This window comes from Thecamonas trahens, assembly GCF_000142905.1.
Source record: "Thecamonas trahens ATCC 50062 unplaced genomic scaffold supercont1.27, whole genome shotgun sequence".
In the NCBI taxonomy this organism is placed as follows: domain Eukaryota; order Apusomonadida; family Apusomonadidae; genus Thecamonas; species Thecamonas trahens.
Window position 1 is genome coordinate 265306 of NW_013657653.1, and position 14576 is coordinate 279881.

A 14576-nucleotide genomic window follows, 5' to 3' on the forward strand; every position below is an offset into this window, starting at 1 on the left:
GTACATATCACGAAACGGGGGGGGGAGAGGAAGGGGAGGGGAGGCGGGGCGTACGCGGGCGTGTGCGGCAGTGGCGATGGCCAGCAGGGCCAGGAGGACGGGAAGGAGGGGATGCATGTGTTAGCGAGGCGTGGGGTGGAGTGGATTCAGCTGTGGCTGCTGTGGCCGTGGCTGTGGTTGTGGCTGTGGCTGTGGCTGGTGTGGTGTGGCGGGTGTGCATGCAGGAGGAAAATGGAAGAATGTGGCGTGTTTTTCTTGTTTTCTTTGCCGTTTTTGTCTTTGCTGTCATCGGCGTGGATGCTCTGCTCAACATACTCATTTCCCACACCCACCATGCTGGACACAACGAGAGGTAGAGGCGGTGTGATTGCTTTACAGTGAGCCGCCAGCAGCAGATGAGGCGGCGCGGTGCGAGTCGGAAGTAGACGAGTAGACGACGGCGGACGAAGACGAGTACGACGAGGCGGATGAGGACGAGGAGCAAGCGTGATGGTTGCTGCGTTGACTGGTGGAGCCGTCAGGGCGGTCGGCATGGCCGGGACTATTCAGCTCGTTGGTGCTCTCGCTGCTGGCGCCGCCATCGCTGGTCTCCTCTTCGACAATGGTGAACAAGGCGGCCAACGAGTCGTCTTCGACGCCGCGATCGTCGCTCTCTTCGTAGACAGTGTTGAGGCGGGAAAACGCGTGGGTGAGACCAGCCATGGAGGCCGGCGAGTCACTGTCCGAGTCGGTGGAGAAAGCGTCGTTCTCGGCGAGGCTGATGGACGCGCCGAGCGACTCGTCATCGCAGACAGAGAGCTGATGGGCGAGTGCTGCGACGTGGGGCAACGAGACCGAGTTGAGCGAGAGTGAGGAGAGCATGGCGGTCGACGAGAGGTTGAGTGAGGCTGTGGTGGCGGAAAAGGTGACCGACGAGTGGGAACCGGCCGACAGCTCTGACGAGGCCTCGTCGTGCTCGACGAGGTAGGCGGCGGCGCGCAGGTCCGAGTCGGAAGTCCAGCGCGACGATGCGGACGAGGCTTCCGACGAGGCCGACGAGACTTCCGAGGCCTCCGAGGCCAATGTTGACGACAACGTCTGCGCCTCGAGAGCAAGGTAGTTCTTCAGCTGCTGCTCGGCAACGCCAGCGAGCCTGATGATGCTGCGGGAGAAGAGGTAGAGGCGCTTGAGCAGGGCAAAGTCGCGCGTGTCCATGCCGGTCTCGCGGGCGCGCGCAAACTCGAGCTGCTCCTCGCGGGTCATATCGCGGAGGCGCTTGCCGCGCAGGTTGACCGGGACCCAGGCCTGCGGCGCACCGTTGTCGTCGACGTACATGGAGGCGATTCGCGAGCGCGCTTGCGCCACTTGGCGGGCGGCGAGGTGGATGAAAGTGACGAGCTCACTCTTGGTCAGCTGCTTGACTTGGTTCACGTTGAGCAGGAGCGGGGCGTTGTCGTCGAGGCTGTCAAGCACAGTGCCGACTGATGACGAGAGCCGCGACGGGCCATCGATCGAGGCCTGGCCAGACGAGGCTAGTTCGTCGAGCATGCTTTGGGTGGCTTCGGGCAGCGAGGCACGCGACGAGAGCGAATCTGACGACGACGTTGTCGACTCGGTAGTCAAGTGGACGGCTGAAGTGGAGGCTACGGTCTTGCGGCGCATCCTGCGGCGGCGGCGGCGGGGGTTGAACGAGGGCCTGGCAAGATCGATGGCTTCGGTGGTGACTTTGTGCTTGTGGCGCCAGTACTTGGCCTTGCGGACGGCGTACTCGGCAGGCGAGAGCCGCTTCTTGCGGTACTTTTTGTACTGCGAGCGTTCAAACTCGTCGAGCTGAGCCTTGGTCTTGCCGCGGAGCGAGGCCGGCTTCCAAGCCTCGTACCCGGAGCTCGAGCTTGAGCTTGATCGTGCGCGGGCCTTGGGGGAGACGCAGGCCTGAGCGGGAACAGGGAACATCTTGGGCTCGACCGAGACGGCGCGCGTCGACGACGAGTGCGACGAAGTGGCCTTGGGCGAGGCGGAGAGACCGACCGATGCGGCACGGGCGTGATGCGACGGTGGGCTGATGCAGTTGTGCGTAGAGACCGGGACTGCAACTGCGACCGGGATGGGCACGTACATGATCTGCGACGCGGCCGCAGCTTTAGCAGCGCGAGCAGATGCGGCGAGGGCAAGCGCGTGGTGCTCGCGGGCGTGCATGACGCGGATGACGCGGACGAGATCTTCATGCGAGGCAGCAAGGAGTGCCTGCTCGTGCAAATCTTCGCTGGCCGCAGCAGGGCTAGGGTGGGCGTCCGGGGTGCGCGAGCCGGATGGCGAGCGCGGGTGCGAGCGCGAGCGCGCCGAGGGAGACGGCCGTGTGTCGTCGGTCATGGACGGGGGTGCGAGTCAGGGCAGGCGCCAGCAGCGAGTTTGTGTCTGGTGGGCAGCGGCGGGGACTTCAAGTGAGATGAGTATGGTGGGCAAGGGAGACAAGGCAGGTGTGGACATTGGACCGCAAGTGGACCATCCTCACGTTTGTCCCCACCCTTCATCGGGTTAATGTGAGCCTATCAGGTCGGCGGCCAACGTTTGCAGGGCGTTGACTCGGACGGGTGCGAACGTACTCAGGTCAAGGCAGAGGGGATGGCACTCGGTGCGCAGGCGAGTCCAACACGAGTGAGCAAGTGAAGTAGGTGTGCGCGTATGTAGCCAGTGTCGACCAAGGGGCGCACTTGGAGTATGTGCTTGGCAAGGAGAGACGTGACTCGAGCTCAGGCACGCAATGTGGCACACGCCCTCCGCCGCCACGGTGGTGATAACGCGTTTTTGGTCTTCGCTTTGAGTGTCGGTCAAAACCAACAATGAGCCGCATTTCCCCACCCGCCCGTGACCGGTGAAGTAATTGGCGGTAATTGGCGAGATTGGCAAGGTAAAACCACCGTTTGTTCCGTGAGGGGCATGAACCGGATTGGGTTGAGAAAATAGCCGCATGTGGACCAAAATATTTCTGCGTTTCGTGTTGGTGTTTGTGGCGAGCGTGGATGGGTTGGTCTCTCTCCCCCCGGCGGTTGGCTCACCGCCACACTCTGTGGAATTCGTACAGGCGCCCACCGACCATCACGTCCCACGTAGCTGGACGTCAAAGCCGAGACCAACCACCTCTCGCTTCTCGCTCTTTACCACTCAGCCTTTCATACCCTCCAGCAGTTCACTTTCACCCTCACCGCCTCGCCTCTGTCCCCGCCTCGCCGCACCCAGTCGACTCCGCGCGCGCCATGGCCTGGACATGGACGTACGCGACGTGCCGTCCCCTCCCTCCGTTCCCACCGCCTCCCTCGCCCCGCCTAGCCCACTCACCCCCCCCCCCCCCCCCCCCCCTTCCCATGCCCCTGGCCAGACCGACGACGTTGTCGCCGCCAAAGGTTCCAGTCTCGCCGCCACGGAGGCTGCTGACTCCGCCGCCACCGTGGCGCTCGCCGCCGCCGCGCTCACCGCCGATGCTTCCGTCCGAGATCCGCCACTGGTATGCCGGAGAAGAGGCGACGCCAAGCCCACCCCACGCCCCGCTTCTTCCGCTCTCGCCGCTCTTCCGCGAGCGTGCCGAGGAGCTGGAAATGTCGCCGTTGCGTGACCAGCCGAGGCCGGCGTCTCCGCTGTCGTGGCTGGCCTCGCCCGGAGCGGCGATGCGACCCAAGCGCACCTCTCGTGCAACCGGCCCGCGGCTCTCGGATGCAGTGCCGCTGCCTGCTGCGCTTTCAGCATCAGGACTGGCGCCTTCAGCGTCGGCTGATGGGTGCGCTGACTCCCGCGCTGATGCGGGCGCTGGCGCCGATCTGGTCTCCGACGGCTCGCGAACGTATGTGCTCGGTGACGGAACTGGCGAGGCCGTGCTGGAGCGGCTTGCGCGACGCTCGTTTGCCCCCCAGCCGCACGTGACAGATCCGCGGTATAGCGAGCGCAACTCGCTGGCACAGCAGCTCGCGTCGAGGGCGCCACCGCCGCCGGATGCACAGCTCGCTGCGCACCTCGCGCAGCGGCACCGGTGCGGCTCGTACAACTGGATCCTCCCGACACCACCACGCATTCCCACGCCTACCCTACCGGAGCGCTCGACGGCCACACCAGTGTACTCGGGACGAGCAGCAGTCATTGTCCCGCCGCGGCCTCCGCCGTCGCGCCGGCTCCCTGGCCAGCCGCCGATCTCGCTCTTGCCACCGGTACCACCTACCCGCCACCGCCCACAACCACCGCCATGGCGGGTCCTCGCATCTGCGCCGCATCATCCGTACACATGACACCACCACAGCGCCGCCGACTGCCAGGCACTGTGGCCCGAATCACCCAACTCCCGACTGACATCCATCTGTCACTCGACTTTGAAGCGACGGCACACTCGTCACCGATAGCCACCACCATGGCTGCAGCCTCTGAGGGCTCGGACCTTCTCCGGACCCGCCTCAGCGACATTGTACACATGCTCATTGCAGGTACGGATACTCGTGCCTCCTGCTCTATCCCTCTGTTCATCCCCCCCCCCCCCCCCCCCCCCCCCTTCCCATGCCGTCTCCGTCGGGCATGGAACACCTGCCCACAACCGGCCGGCCCCACCCATGCTTCCCTTGCTCTCACCATGCACCAACCTCCTCCTTCCGACGGACAGAGTTTCCCTACCGCAACGTGTTGCGGACATACACGGTGCCTACCGAGAAGCAGCCTGTGTGGCTCTCAACAGCATCGAGCTCGGCACAGCAGGCCGAGGTGGAGACCCATCTGAGGAACGTGGCTCTTGCTCGACTCGAAGCTGTCGTCCTTGCTACGCTCGAGGGCACCGAGTGGGTGGCGGTCGATGGCGAGGGCGTGACCGGTGGACGACGCGCGAGGCAATCGGCTGATGGTGATGGCGATGACGATGTCGTGGTTGTGGAGCGAGCGGGAGAGATGGATGAGGCGACGTCGGACGCTGTGGTGGGCGCGGCGTCGCCGGCTGTGCCGCGGCTAGCGCCGGGCTCCCGATGGGTGCTAGAAGATGTGGCCGAACTGGTCGCCGAGTCCAAGTTTGTTCGTGGCAGCCTTGCGGCGGCGGTAACGGTCATGACCGGCGTGCTGCCAGGCCTCATTGTGGCGTCGTGCTCTTCCAAGGCCGACGTGGCGGCGGTGAGCGTGACGTCTGTGGCGGCGCTCGGCCTTTACCTCGGCGGGCTGGTGACCGGACCAGTGGCACTCGGCTCGACTGCGGCGGTCGCGGCATATCGCAGCCTCACGTGGTCGCAGCGCGTGGTGGCGCAGGCCAAGGCCAGTGTCGAGGCACAGCTTGCAGCATCGCTGGCCAACCGGCGCGCCATTGCCGACGCCTTTGCCGCTGCCTTTCTCGACGAGCTCCGCAGCGACCCAGATCGCTTCAACCGCCTGGCACTGCTCATCGTCAAGCGACAGAAGCGCCTCGCAGACGAGCGGGCCGCCGCCGCCGCCATGCCTGCGCTCTCCGACTCGTGGCTCGTTGTCGATCACGACGAGGCCGAGCCCGCGGCAGCAACCGCGACCACGCTCTCTGGACACGCGGTGCCTCCACAGTCGCCGTCGGATGCCATTCCGCTCGATGCTGTTCTCAGTGGCGGCCAGGCGTCGGCGCCAATGGCAGTCTCGATCTCGGTGCTGGAGCACGCAGACCGGCTTGCGCCCAACGTACGCCAGCCAGTGCCGGAGCGTGTGCCGGACCGAGCGCAGTAGTTGGCAGTGTCACGCGTCCTTGGCCGACCGCGCCTGCAGCTCCTTGGCAGCCCGTGCATGCTTGCGTGCCAGCCGGTCGTGGACCGACGCATGCTCTTTGTGCCGGCCCGCGATCGCGCGCTGCTGCTCGGCCTTGTGCTCGTGGACCTTGATCATGTCGGCCGACGGGAGTGGGAGGCCGGAGAGCGCCCCACCTGACACCTCATCATCATCGTCATATCCGTCGCCGTCATCGTCATCGTCCGAGCCCGAGTCAAGGGTACCAGCGGCGGCGACATCGAGCCCGACGTCGTCGAGCTCGGCATGCTCGCGCGCTGGGGTGTCGGCCCGCGGCGCCTCGACCGTGTGGCGCCACTTTCGCTCAAACTGGCGAGTCCACCGTTTGTCGCCACCAAGGACCAACAGCGTCCCCGAGTCGGTGCTGGAGTGAGAGTCCGAGTCGAGGCGTGAGGTGGCGTCGCTCGACGCGAGCGCTGACGTCGACGCGGCTGTGTCGGCGGTGGCGGTCGAGTCGGCGGTGGCGGTTGTCGCTGACGCTGACGACGACGAGCCGATCATCTCGACAACCTCGTGGGTAGTAGTGGTCACTACCCGCTCACTGGCCAGTGGCCGACCCGGTGCTGCGCTCGTCGCCCCGCCGCCAGCTTTGCCGCGCTCGCGGCGGATAAACCAGACGAGCAAGACGACGAGAAGGCAGAGAAGGAGTGCGCAGAGGCCGAGCAGTGAGAGAAGAAGAATGCCTCCCAGCGAGTCGAGCGAGAGGGCATCGCCTGACGACGACGAGGCAGCCGCCAGCGCGGCCGGCTCTGGCGGCGGCGGCGGCGGATTGGCGGTGCTCGGCGGCGGCGGCGATGGTGGCGGCGAGGCCACACACCCGCGGCCGCTCGCGTCGCACCGCCCTTCGCAATCGAGCACGTCACTTGGCGACGGGCAGGCTGCCACAACGGTGGGTAGAGTGATAGCAAGGCCCGAGACGGCATCAATGTACTCGAGGCGGGCCGAGCCGGCGAGCGTGACCTGAAGCACGACAGGGCCGAGTGCAGATGCTGTCGCGACAAAAACGGACGATGTCGTCGGTGACGACGAGTTAAACTCGAGCAGCGCCGGAGCAAAGTCAAAGCTTCCGGCCGAGGTCGGGTGCATCGCGAGCTGGAGCTGAAGCGTGGCGCCGGGCGATGGTAGCGCGGAAAGAGCGAGAGCGATTGGGAGGACCGTGCCGGTCTGGACAAAGGCCGGAAGAGCGGCGCCGACGAGCCCAGTTACTGACTTGGAATCGACGATGGTGGTGAGAAAGGTGCGCGGGGCAGAGGGCGTGATGTCGTAGAGCGATGCACTGGCCCCCGAAGCGGTAAAGGCGATGGTGACCTGGCCGAGCGCCGCATCAGCCGGCGCCGAGACGCTAAAGAATAGCTGAGAGGCGAGCGGCGTGCTTGCCGATAGCACGTACGGCGCGCCATGAAAGACCAGCGCGGCTCCCGAGACCACATGCGGCGTGAGTGTGAGCGTCTCACCGCAAATGAGCGTGCGCTCGAGGGCGAGTGTGAGTGGGCCCGAGTCGGCGCCGCGGGTGAGCGTGTCGGGCGCTGACGCCTGCAGCACTGCGGCGCGGTACGCCGGCGCGCGCAGGATGATGCTGAGGCTGTCGGTGGTGCGGCCACCGGCAGCATCATCCAGCGCGAGGTGGAGAACGTCGACGGTGTCGCCGGATGCTGGCGAGAGGTACGGCGAGTAGTCAAACGAGGCGAGGGCGTCGGCAATGAGCGCGGGGGCAGCTTCGATGACCATGGCCGAGTCAGCGACACCATCGCCGGCCACAAAGGTCAACGGCAAAGATCGGCTTGCGGGTGAGAGCGTAAGTAGGCCCGACGATGACCAGAGCTCAGCGCGGAGAGTGGGCGCGTCAACGTCGGAAATGCCGTCGGCGCCGAGCGGCAGCGTAGAGCCGATAGCGACGGTGCGGGTAGCGGCAGGCGCGAGTGAGGCGTTGAACCGTCCAGCAGGCGGGTCGTTGACGTTGACAACAACTATATGGGCAGTGGCAAAGCCCGGCGAGAGCGCATCAGCGTCGGCGACGGCAAAAGTAAAGCTGTCGAGTTCGCCGCCGACATCGACGTACGGGAGGTAGACGACGGTGAGGGCGGAAAGGCGCACAGGCAGCATGCTGGGCGTGAGGGCGGTGGCGAGGGCCAAGCTCGCCGCACTTGGGTCGCTGGTGTTGTACAGCGTGCCGTAGGCAGGGAGTGAGAGAACACGTCCGGTGTGGGCACCTGCGCTCGGCTCGTACATGTCCCACACGGCGAGCTCAATGGCGATGGCCGACTCTTCCACAACCGAGACTGAAACGTCGAGTGGGACGGGCAGGACGTTGTATGGGCCGGCGGCGATGTTCGCGGCGCGCTGACTCGCTGTGAGCGGCCGGGTGTAGATGGCGAGCAGGTAGAGGGTACCCGACCAAAAGTAGAGGCCGTCGCGACGGGCGCCGAGAGCAAAGGCACGGTTGTCACGGTAGGTAGCCCAGGCGATGTCGTAGTTGCCGCCGACGAGGGTAGCTGCCGAACAGTCGACGGCCGACCCGTTGATGTAAAGCTCGAGGGCAGCACCTAGAGCCGAGGCCGGGTGCGGGACCGAGGCGAGTACGTGAGTGAGAGAACCAGCGACGAGAGCACCAGGCGGCGAGGTGCATGTGATGCAGGTCTGCGAGTTGAGAGTCGAGGCGCGGTCAACGACCGAGAACGAGACGGCCGAGCCGATCTGGCGGAGCTCGAGGGCGCGATGGGCTTGGGATCGGACGGCGCACGAGTTGTCGACGGCACCATCGGGGATTGGCGCGCATGCGTCGACAAAGACCGCGTCGGTGGAGCCGTCGGTGGAAGCTGGGCGGAGCCACAGTTCAACGGACCAGCCCGAGGCCGGAGCAAAGAGGGCGCCGGCCGAGACGGCATCGTCTGCGAGGAACGGTGCGCCAGGACACGACGACGATGCAGCACATGGCGGCGGGGCGATAATCATGCCGGCAGGCTCGGCCGGAGAGGCTGAGCTCGATAGCGGCGGCGGAACCGATGCCGAGGCGGGAACGGCACCTACGGCCGAGGCGAGGACGCCTCCGGTCTGCGGAGCGAGGCGGAACTCGCAGGCGCGGTCGGCGGCAGAGCGGTGAGCGAGCGCAGGTGAGGCCGGAGAGGCCAATGCGCAGAAGATAGCGAGAGTAGCAAGCACGAGTACGAGTATGGGTGGCATGGGTGGGTGTGGAGGGGTGGGTGTGGAGGGGTGGTGGTGGTGGTGGGTGGGGTGGGGGGGGGGGAAGGGAGGAGGGGGGAGGGCGAGGGCGAGTTGGCGCCACACGGCGGCACCGGAGGCGGTTCTCGGCAGGTGGCCGGATGAATTTGAAATGGTCTGGATGATTTGATTTGATTTGATTTGAATGATCTGGTTGATCTGTGCGTGCGTGCGTGCGTGTGTGTGTGTGTGTGTGTGTTGTGTGTGTGTGTGTGTGTGTGTGTGTGTGTGTGTGTGTGTTGTGTGTGTGTGTGTGTGTGTGTTTGTGTGTGTGTGTGTGTGTGTGGATGTGGATGTGCTCGGTATTGCATGGGCTACGGCGATGAGCGAGATGTCCCCCCTTTTCCCCCGAATGCTGGCCGATGGTGGCGTAATAAACATGGTGATGAGGACCGATCTGGGTGGAAGCGATGGTGATCGGGTTGGGTGGTGGTAGTATGGTGGCGTGGCGATCTCGTTAGGGCCAAAGACCTGGCCGATGGCGTCATGGCAGCGTCACTTCTAGCCGCCTCACTATGGTTGAGAGAGGAGCTGAACAAAGGGGCTGGCAGGATAGCGATTGTACACGTCGGCACTGGACTCGCGTTTGAAATAGCACCAGACCATGTCGTCGCTCGGAACCAAGCCGTGGGTATGTGGCGGTGTGAGGGGAGTTGCTTCCTTCCACGGGTCAGGCGCGGCGGCGTGTGTGTGGGGGGCGGGGGGAGGGGGGGAGGGGGGAGGACTCTGGATGGGGAGATGGGCCGGCGATGGGCTGGTTGCCGGCTGGGCCGGTAGGGGCACGGCGGGGAAGGGGCGTGTGGCGGGGATTACACACAAGCATGCGGGTATAGTGACCGGCTGAGGAATTTACGGACACGGTGGGGCTGTTGTGCGGGAGAAGGTGATGTTTGCGGCCGGTGTGGGGATGGGTTCGGCTGTGGCGGTGCTGGGCGCTGTGGCGTATGCGACTACGGTGGGGGTGCGTCGCCGCGGACGGGTGCGGTTTAGGGATGATGGCGAGGAGAAGGACGAGGCGCCGCGTGTGGGCGAGGTGTTGCTGGGAGCGGGGGAGGGAGGCGAGGTTGCAACACCGCCGGAGATGGAGCAGATCATTGTGAACGAGGTCCGACCCAAGACGCCACGGGTGCTGGACTCGCCGACAACGGGACGGCTGCATGTGCTGGAGCCGCAGGCTGCGCTTGAGGAGCTTGCGAACGTGCCGACCAAGGCGCCACCGGTGCATCGGGTTGTGCTGACGGGCGGGCCGGGCGGCGGCAAGACGTCTTCGCTGAAGCGGCTGACGGAGCACTTTACGGCGCTCGGCTTTCGTGTGTACTCCGTGCCCGAGGTTGCGACGCTGCTGTGGTCTGGCGGAGTCAAGGTCTCCGACCTCAACTCTGACCTCGCGGTGTACCAGTTCCAGGACACGCTGCTGAAGATGATCATTGCGCTGGAGGACGGATACTACTCGCTGGCTGTGGCGTCTGGGCAAAAGTCGATCATCTTTTGCGACCGTGGGGCGATGGACGCGCGGGCGTACATGTCTGCCTCGCTGTGGCAGGCGATGATGGACGAGAACAACTGGTCGAATGTGGCGATCCGCGACCGGTACACAGTGGTGGTTCATCTGGTGACTGCGGCGATCGGGGCAGAGGAGCACTACGAGTACGGGCCGGGCACGCCGCGGCAGGAGCCGCCCGAGGTTGCGCGCGAGCTTGACCGCAAGATCCGTATGGCGTGGCTCGGGCACCCGTACCTGGTGGTTGTGGAGAACTCGTCGAAGCAGTTTGAGCGCAAGCTCAAGCGTGTGGTGGACGTGGTGGCGAAGCGTGTGGCCGGCAAGATCGAGTCCAAGTACCACAAGCGCAAGTTCCTGCTCTCGTTCTCGCCGCCCGAGTCGATCTTTTACCAGCGTGGTATTCCGTTTGAGGACTTTCAGGTCCACCAGCACTACCTGGTGTCGGACGGGCCCGAGGTGCAGGCCATCCGCAAGCGCGGGCAGTACGGCTCGTACACGTACACGCACATCATCAAGGAGAACAACGTCGAGACACGGTACACGCTCACTGGGCGTCAGTACGTGAGCATGCTCGCGCGGCGCGACCCGTCGCGGGTCCCGATCCACCAGACCCGGCGCTACTTTATGTGGAAAGACCGCATGTTCCATGTTGACTGCTTCCGCTCGCCCAAGGCCATCCGCTCGGTCATCTTCCTCCAGACCTACGTCTCGGACGCCGAGCCCGAGTCGAGCGTCCCGGTGCCCGAGTGGATCGAGGACGCGCGCGAGGTGACCGGCGATCCGCGGTACACCATGTACCACTACTCGATCGCCGCCCACGGCATCGCTGACATCATCAACTCGCTTGACCTCCCGCCGAACCGCCACATGCCCGAAGACTTTGACTTTGACTACGATGGCGAGGACGACGAGCTCGACTCGGCCGCCGCGCTCCGGGTCCAGCTCAACCAATGAAGAGCTGACATCCCACACCCACCGCCGCTTCCGAGTCTCTACCCCTGCTGGCTTGCATCAGCCGCCGGTTGTCCACGGACCTGCCGCCGCTCGGTTACCGCTGCCGCGACACGGGCGTTGATGGTGGCCTGCGGAACGGCCGACCCGGCGATGGACCTCTTGTTCGACTTGGCCAGCTGCAGCCCGAGCGGGATGGCAGCAAAGAGGGCAACGAGCGAGACACCGACGCCTGCCTGCATGCGGTGTTCAAAGGCAGCGCCGACCCATGTTGTGCGCGAGAGTTGTGCGCCCATAGGACGATGAGATGTGTGTGTTGCCATGTCCAATGAAGCGCATGGCTGGCGGTTCATGAGCTGCCGGCGGTTGTTCCCAACAATGCGACTTGGCGGGAGGGGAGGGGCGGAGAGGGGAAAGCAGGGCACACCTCACGCGTTGCTGCGGGTGGGGGAGGAAGGAATGGACGGGTCATACCTGCGGTCGCTTCCAGAGTGGGCAGATGATGACGATGAGATGGACTTTTATTACGCCTCGTTCCCGGCCTCGCGGGAGGTCAAGCCGGTCTCGTGGGACGCCAAGATGGCGTTCTGGACGAGAGTCATCGAAGGCTCGGCTGCCACCGCCCGCCTGGTTGCGCTCCGCCCATGCGAACTGGCTGTTGCTGTCGAGCGGGACGGGGTGCCGCCAGCGGGCCTAGGCATTGTCTTTGACTCTCTGGTGCGGACTGGGGCGTGGCTGAAGGCTGCCGAGGTTGCGCCGCCGCGGGCGGTGGGTGGTGGTGGCGGCGTCGGCTCGCCGCCGCGCAGACTGGGCGGGTCCACCGCGGCGGGCTCGACGCTCTCGTGGCTGGTCGACACTTTTGTGGCGTCGCCGATCAAGTGGGCGGCCGGGGTCTCGTCGCCGCGGCCGGGCGCGGCGGCGGTTGGCGCGGCCTCGTCGCTGCTCTCGTCGGACGATGAGTACGTGGTAGTGGCGTTGGCGCGCAAAGCGGTCGACGCCCTGCTCGATGCACACTACGACGCCGGACTTGTGGACGAGCTGACGCGCGTAGAAGACGCCGCGGCGGTGCTGGGCATGGACGCACGGCAGCTGAGCCTAGCGCTCGGTTGTGTGGCGCAGAGTGGCGAGGGTCAAAGCGCCTTTGTGCGGTTTGCACTGCCGAGTGGCACGGCTTGCATCAAGTTTGCGCCGTCGCGCGAGGCTTCGAGCCGCGTCGAGGCCACTGAGGCCGACGCCGGCACGTTGCAGCTCCGGGCGATGGCGGGTGCGTTGCGGGCGCAGTACGACACACTCTCGGCGCGCGTCGAGGCGCTCACCGGCGAGATCAAGGCGATGCTGGGCACCGGGGCGCGCGAGCGGGCCAAGATCATGCTCCGCCGCAAAAAGGTGGCGGAGAAGCTGGCAACGTCGCGGCTGGCGGCGTGGGACAAGGTCTCGGCCATTCTTGACTCGATGGACGACGCCAGGACGTCGGCCGAACTGATGGAGGCTTACAAGGTCGGGACTCGGGCGCTGGCCGCGCTCTCGCCGGACGTAGACGACGTTCACGAGACGCTCGGTGAGCTCGAGGATGCGCTTGCCAACCAGGCCGAGATCGATGCGGCTATTGCCGACTCGAATGCCAGCGTCGCCGCCGCCGGTGTCGAGGTCTCGGACGACGAGCTGGCCGCCGAGCTCGAGGCGCTCATTTTGGGCGAGGTGGAGCCCGACGCCGCGGCACAGTCGCAGGTGCAAGTTCAGCCACAGTCGATGGACTCGCCGCAATTGCCGGACATGCCGGCCGTGCCGTCGACGCCGCTTCCTGCGGCCGCGACTGCAGCTGATGCTGACGCGGATGCCGATGCGGATGCTGCTGCCGATGCCGAGCTGGCGCGAATGCTTGCGCTGGCGTAGACAATGAATGAGGAAGTGTGGTGGTGTTACTGGCGCAACGCGGTTATGCGGCCTTGCGGCGGGCCTTGCGGGCGCGGTCGATGTTGCGGGTGAGCGCCGAGACGACAGCATTCTTGGATGACTGCTCGTGGAAGTCTGCCGCGAGCTTGACAAGCGACTTGTTTGCCTTGAGGGCCTTGACAAACAAGCGCTCGGCCTTGTTGCCCATGGGCGTGTTCTGGTTCTCGAGGCGGAGGATGCTGAGGCCTGTATTCTCTTTGAGCGCCTTGGCGAGGGCAACCATGCCCTTGGGCCCGATGCGGTTGGTCTCGAGGTTGAGCTCGGTGAGCGTGGCGTTTCGCTTGAGCACCTGCCCGAACATCTGCCCGCCAAGGGTGTCCATGTTGCAGTTGCAGAGCCAGACCTCTGTCACCACCGTGTTCTCCATCAGCGCCTCGGCCAGGTCGATCATCTGCAGCGGCTCGGCATCGTCGAGGTTGTTGAGGTTGACCGAGGTGGTCTCTGGGTCGTTGGCCGCCACCTGCCGCCGCCCCACCGGCGCCCCACCATCATCAGATGAGTCTCCAGCTACCTGTACCCCCCTTTCCTTCTTTCCTTCTTTCCTCACCTTGAGCACATACCTTTGCCAGCACGTCGGCAAAGTCGTCCTGTGTCGGGTTGCCCGTCACCACCGTCCCGTCAGCATTGCGGACAAGGGTGGAGCAGTCGACAAAGACCTCGTCGGGAAGTGTGGCCATGGCTACCCCCCTGTTCTATACTCGCCTCGATGTCTTTGCCCGAGACTGGTTGAAGAGGTGGAGCCGAGTGTGTAGTTGTGACTCAGCAGGTGCCTGTACGCCCCCCGTCCTGCCCTATCCTGGCCATGAATGCCTTCACCCGAAACCGGTTGCCCGTCGCACCCGCCCGCCACCACCAGCCCCACCCCCACCACTCTACCCCTGGCACCCACCCATGTCAAACCTGGGCTACGAGCCGCCTTACGAGGTCGAGGTCAACGAACAGTGGACCAACGAGCGTACGCATGTCCCCCTCTCCCCTCCTCCCCCCTTGCCCCTTGCCCCTTGCCTCCCTTTCAACATACCTGAGGACATGGTCTGCAAGCAAGAGGGCTGTCCACTGCTACTGCCGCAAAAGCCACCCAACACCCTCCCTCACCCCGCCCACATGCTCATCCACACTCCGCCTATCCCTCACATGGGGGTGATCCCAATCACTCCCCCATACCTCCCCATCACCATCCTTACCCATCCCCATCGCCACTCCCCCCCCC

At 65.3% G+C, this 14576-nt stretch overlaps 9 protein-coding genes across 10 annotated transcripts in view; 4 read left to right on the forward strand and 5 right to left on the reverse strand.

Moving 5' to 3' along the window:
* Positions 1-117, reverse strand: part of AMSG_05832 (uncharacterized protein) — a gene marked incomplete at both ends in the record, with an annotated part of 882 nt that extends 765 nt beyond the window's left edge. Inside the window, one exon of the mRNA XM_013901777.1 lies at positions 55-117. Within this exon, the coding sequence (XP_013757231.1) occupies positions 55-117 (63 nt within the window). The remainder of the gene's footprint in view (positions 1-54) is intronic.
* A 236-nt stretch (positions 118-353) lies between these two features.
* Positions 354-2845, reverse strand: AMSG_05833. 2 transcript variants are annotated; one of them, XM_013901779.1, is made up of 2 exons: positions 2583-2845; positions 354-2394 (listed from the first exon to the last, which is right to left on the reverse strand). In XM_013901779.1, exon 2 carries the CDS (start codon positions 2347-2349, stop codon positions 373-375), a length of 1977 nt encoding a protein of 658 aa, XP_013757233.1. In that variant the 5' UTR covers positions 2350-2394; positions 2583-2845; the 3' UTR covers positions 354-372. The 2 variants fall into 2 exon arrangements, with proteins under 2 accessions (XP_013757233.1, XP_013757232.1); XM_013901778.1 differs by having other exon boundaries at positions 354-2845.
* A 496-nt stretch (positions 2846-3341) lies between these two features.
* Positions 3342-5685, forward strand: AMSG_05834 (uncharacterized protein; the record flags this gene model as incomplete). Its single annotated transcript, XM_013901780.1, has 3 exons — positions 3342-4175; positions 4265-4445; positions 4619-5685. The coding sequence occupies 3 exons, from the start codon at positions 3342-3344 to the stop codon at positions 5683-5685; spliced, it is 2082 nt and encodes a 693-aa protein (XP_013757234.1).
* Positions 5686-5837: 152 nt separating this feature from the next.
* Positions 5838-8922, reverse strand: AMSG_05835 (uncharacterized protein; the record flags this gene model as incomplete). Its single annotated transcript, XM_013901781.1, has 2 exons — positions 5838-5879; positions 5962-8922. The coding sequence occupies 2 exons, from the start codon at positions 8920-8922 to the stop codon at positions 5838-5840; spliced, it is 3003 nt and encodes a 1000-aa protein (XP_013757235.1).
* A 615-nt stretch (positions 8923-9537) lies between these two features.
* On the forward strand, positions 9538-11741 carry AMSG_05836 (uncharacterized protein). The gene is made up of 2 exons (XM_013901782.1): positions 9538-9592; positions 9845-11741. Exons 1-2 carry the CDS (start codon positions 9566-9568, stop codon positions 11414-11416), a joined length of 1599 nt encoding a protein of 532 aa, XP_013757236.1. The 5' UTR covers positions 9538-9565; the 3' UTR covers positions 11417-11741.
* On the reverse strand, positions 11474-11709 carry AMSG_05837 (uncharacterized protein; the record flags this gene model as incomplete). The annotated part of the gene is made up of 2 exons (XM_013901783.1): positions 11474-11505; positions 11529-11709. 2 exons carry the CDS (start codon positions 11707-11709, stop codon positions 11474-11476), a joined length of 213 nt encoding a protein of 70 aa, XP_013757237.1.
* AMSG_05838 (charged multivesicular body protein 6-A) lies at positions 11742-13306 on the forward strand (the record flags this gene model as incomplete). The annotated part of the gene is made up of 2 exons (XM_013901784.1): positions 11742-11760; positions 11871-13306. The coding sequence occupies 2 exons, from the start codon at positions 11742-11744 to the stop codon at positions 13304-13306; spliced, it is 1455 nt and encodes a 484-aa protein (XP_013757238.1).
* A 39-nt stretch (positions 13307-13345) lies between these two features.
* Positions 13346-14103, reverse strand: AMSG_05839 (uncharacterized protein). The gene is made up of 2 exons (XM_013901785.1): positions 13927-14103; positions 13346-13826 (listed from the first exon to the last, which is right to left on the reverse strand). The coding sequence occupies exons 1-2, from the start codon at positions 14041-14043 to the stop codon at positions 13350-13352; spliced, it is 594 nt and encodes a 197-aa protein (XP_013757239.1). The 5' UTR covers positions 14044-14103; the 3' UTR covers positions 13346-13349.
* A 154-nt stretch (positions 14104-14257) lies between these two features.
* Positions 14258-14576, forward strand: part of AMSG_05840 (uncharacterized protein) — a gene marked incomplete at both ends in the record, with an annotated part of 770 nt that continues 451 nt past the window's right edge. Inside the window, one exon of the mRNA XM_013901786.1 lies at positions 14258-14321. Coding sequence (XP_013757240.1) covers positions 14258-14321 — 64 coding nt within the window. The remainder of the gene's footprint in view (positions 14322-14576) is intronic.

Bases quoted from the DNA above. Each gene is read 5' to 3' on its own strand.
- AMSG_05833 (XM_013901779.1), bottom strand. From the start codon at position 2,349: ATGACCGACGACACACGGCCGTCTCCCTCGGCGCGCTCGCGCTCGCAC.
- AMSG_05839 (XM_013901785.1), bottom strand. From the start codon at position 14,043: ATGGCCACACTTCCCGACGAGGTCTTTGTCGACTGCTCCACCCTTGTC. The intron at 13,827-13,926 runs GTATGTGCTCAA...GGGCGGCGGCAG, and splicing joins TTGCCGACGTGCTGGCAAAG to GTGGCGGCCAACGACCCAGA.
- AMSG_05836 (XM_013901782.1), top strand. From the start codon at position 9,566: ATGTCGTCGCTCGGAACCAAGCCGTGG. The intron at 9,593-9,844 runs GTATGTGGCGGT...GTGCGGGAGAAG, and splicing joins CGCTCGGAACCAAGCCGTGG to GTGATGTTTGCGGCCGGTGT.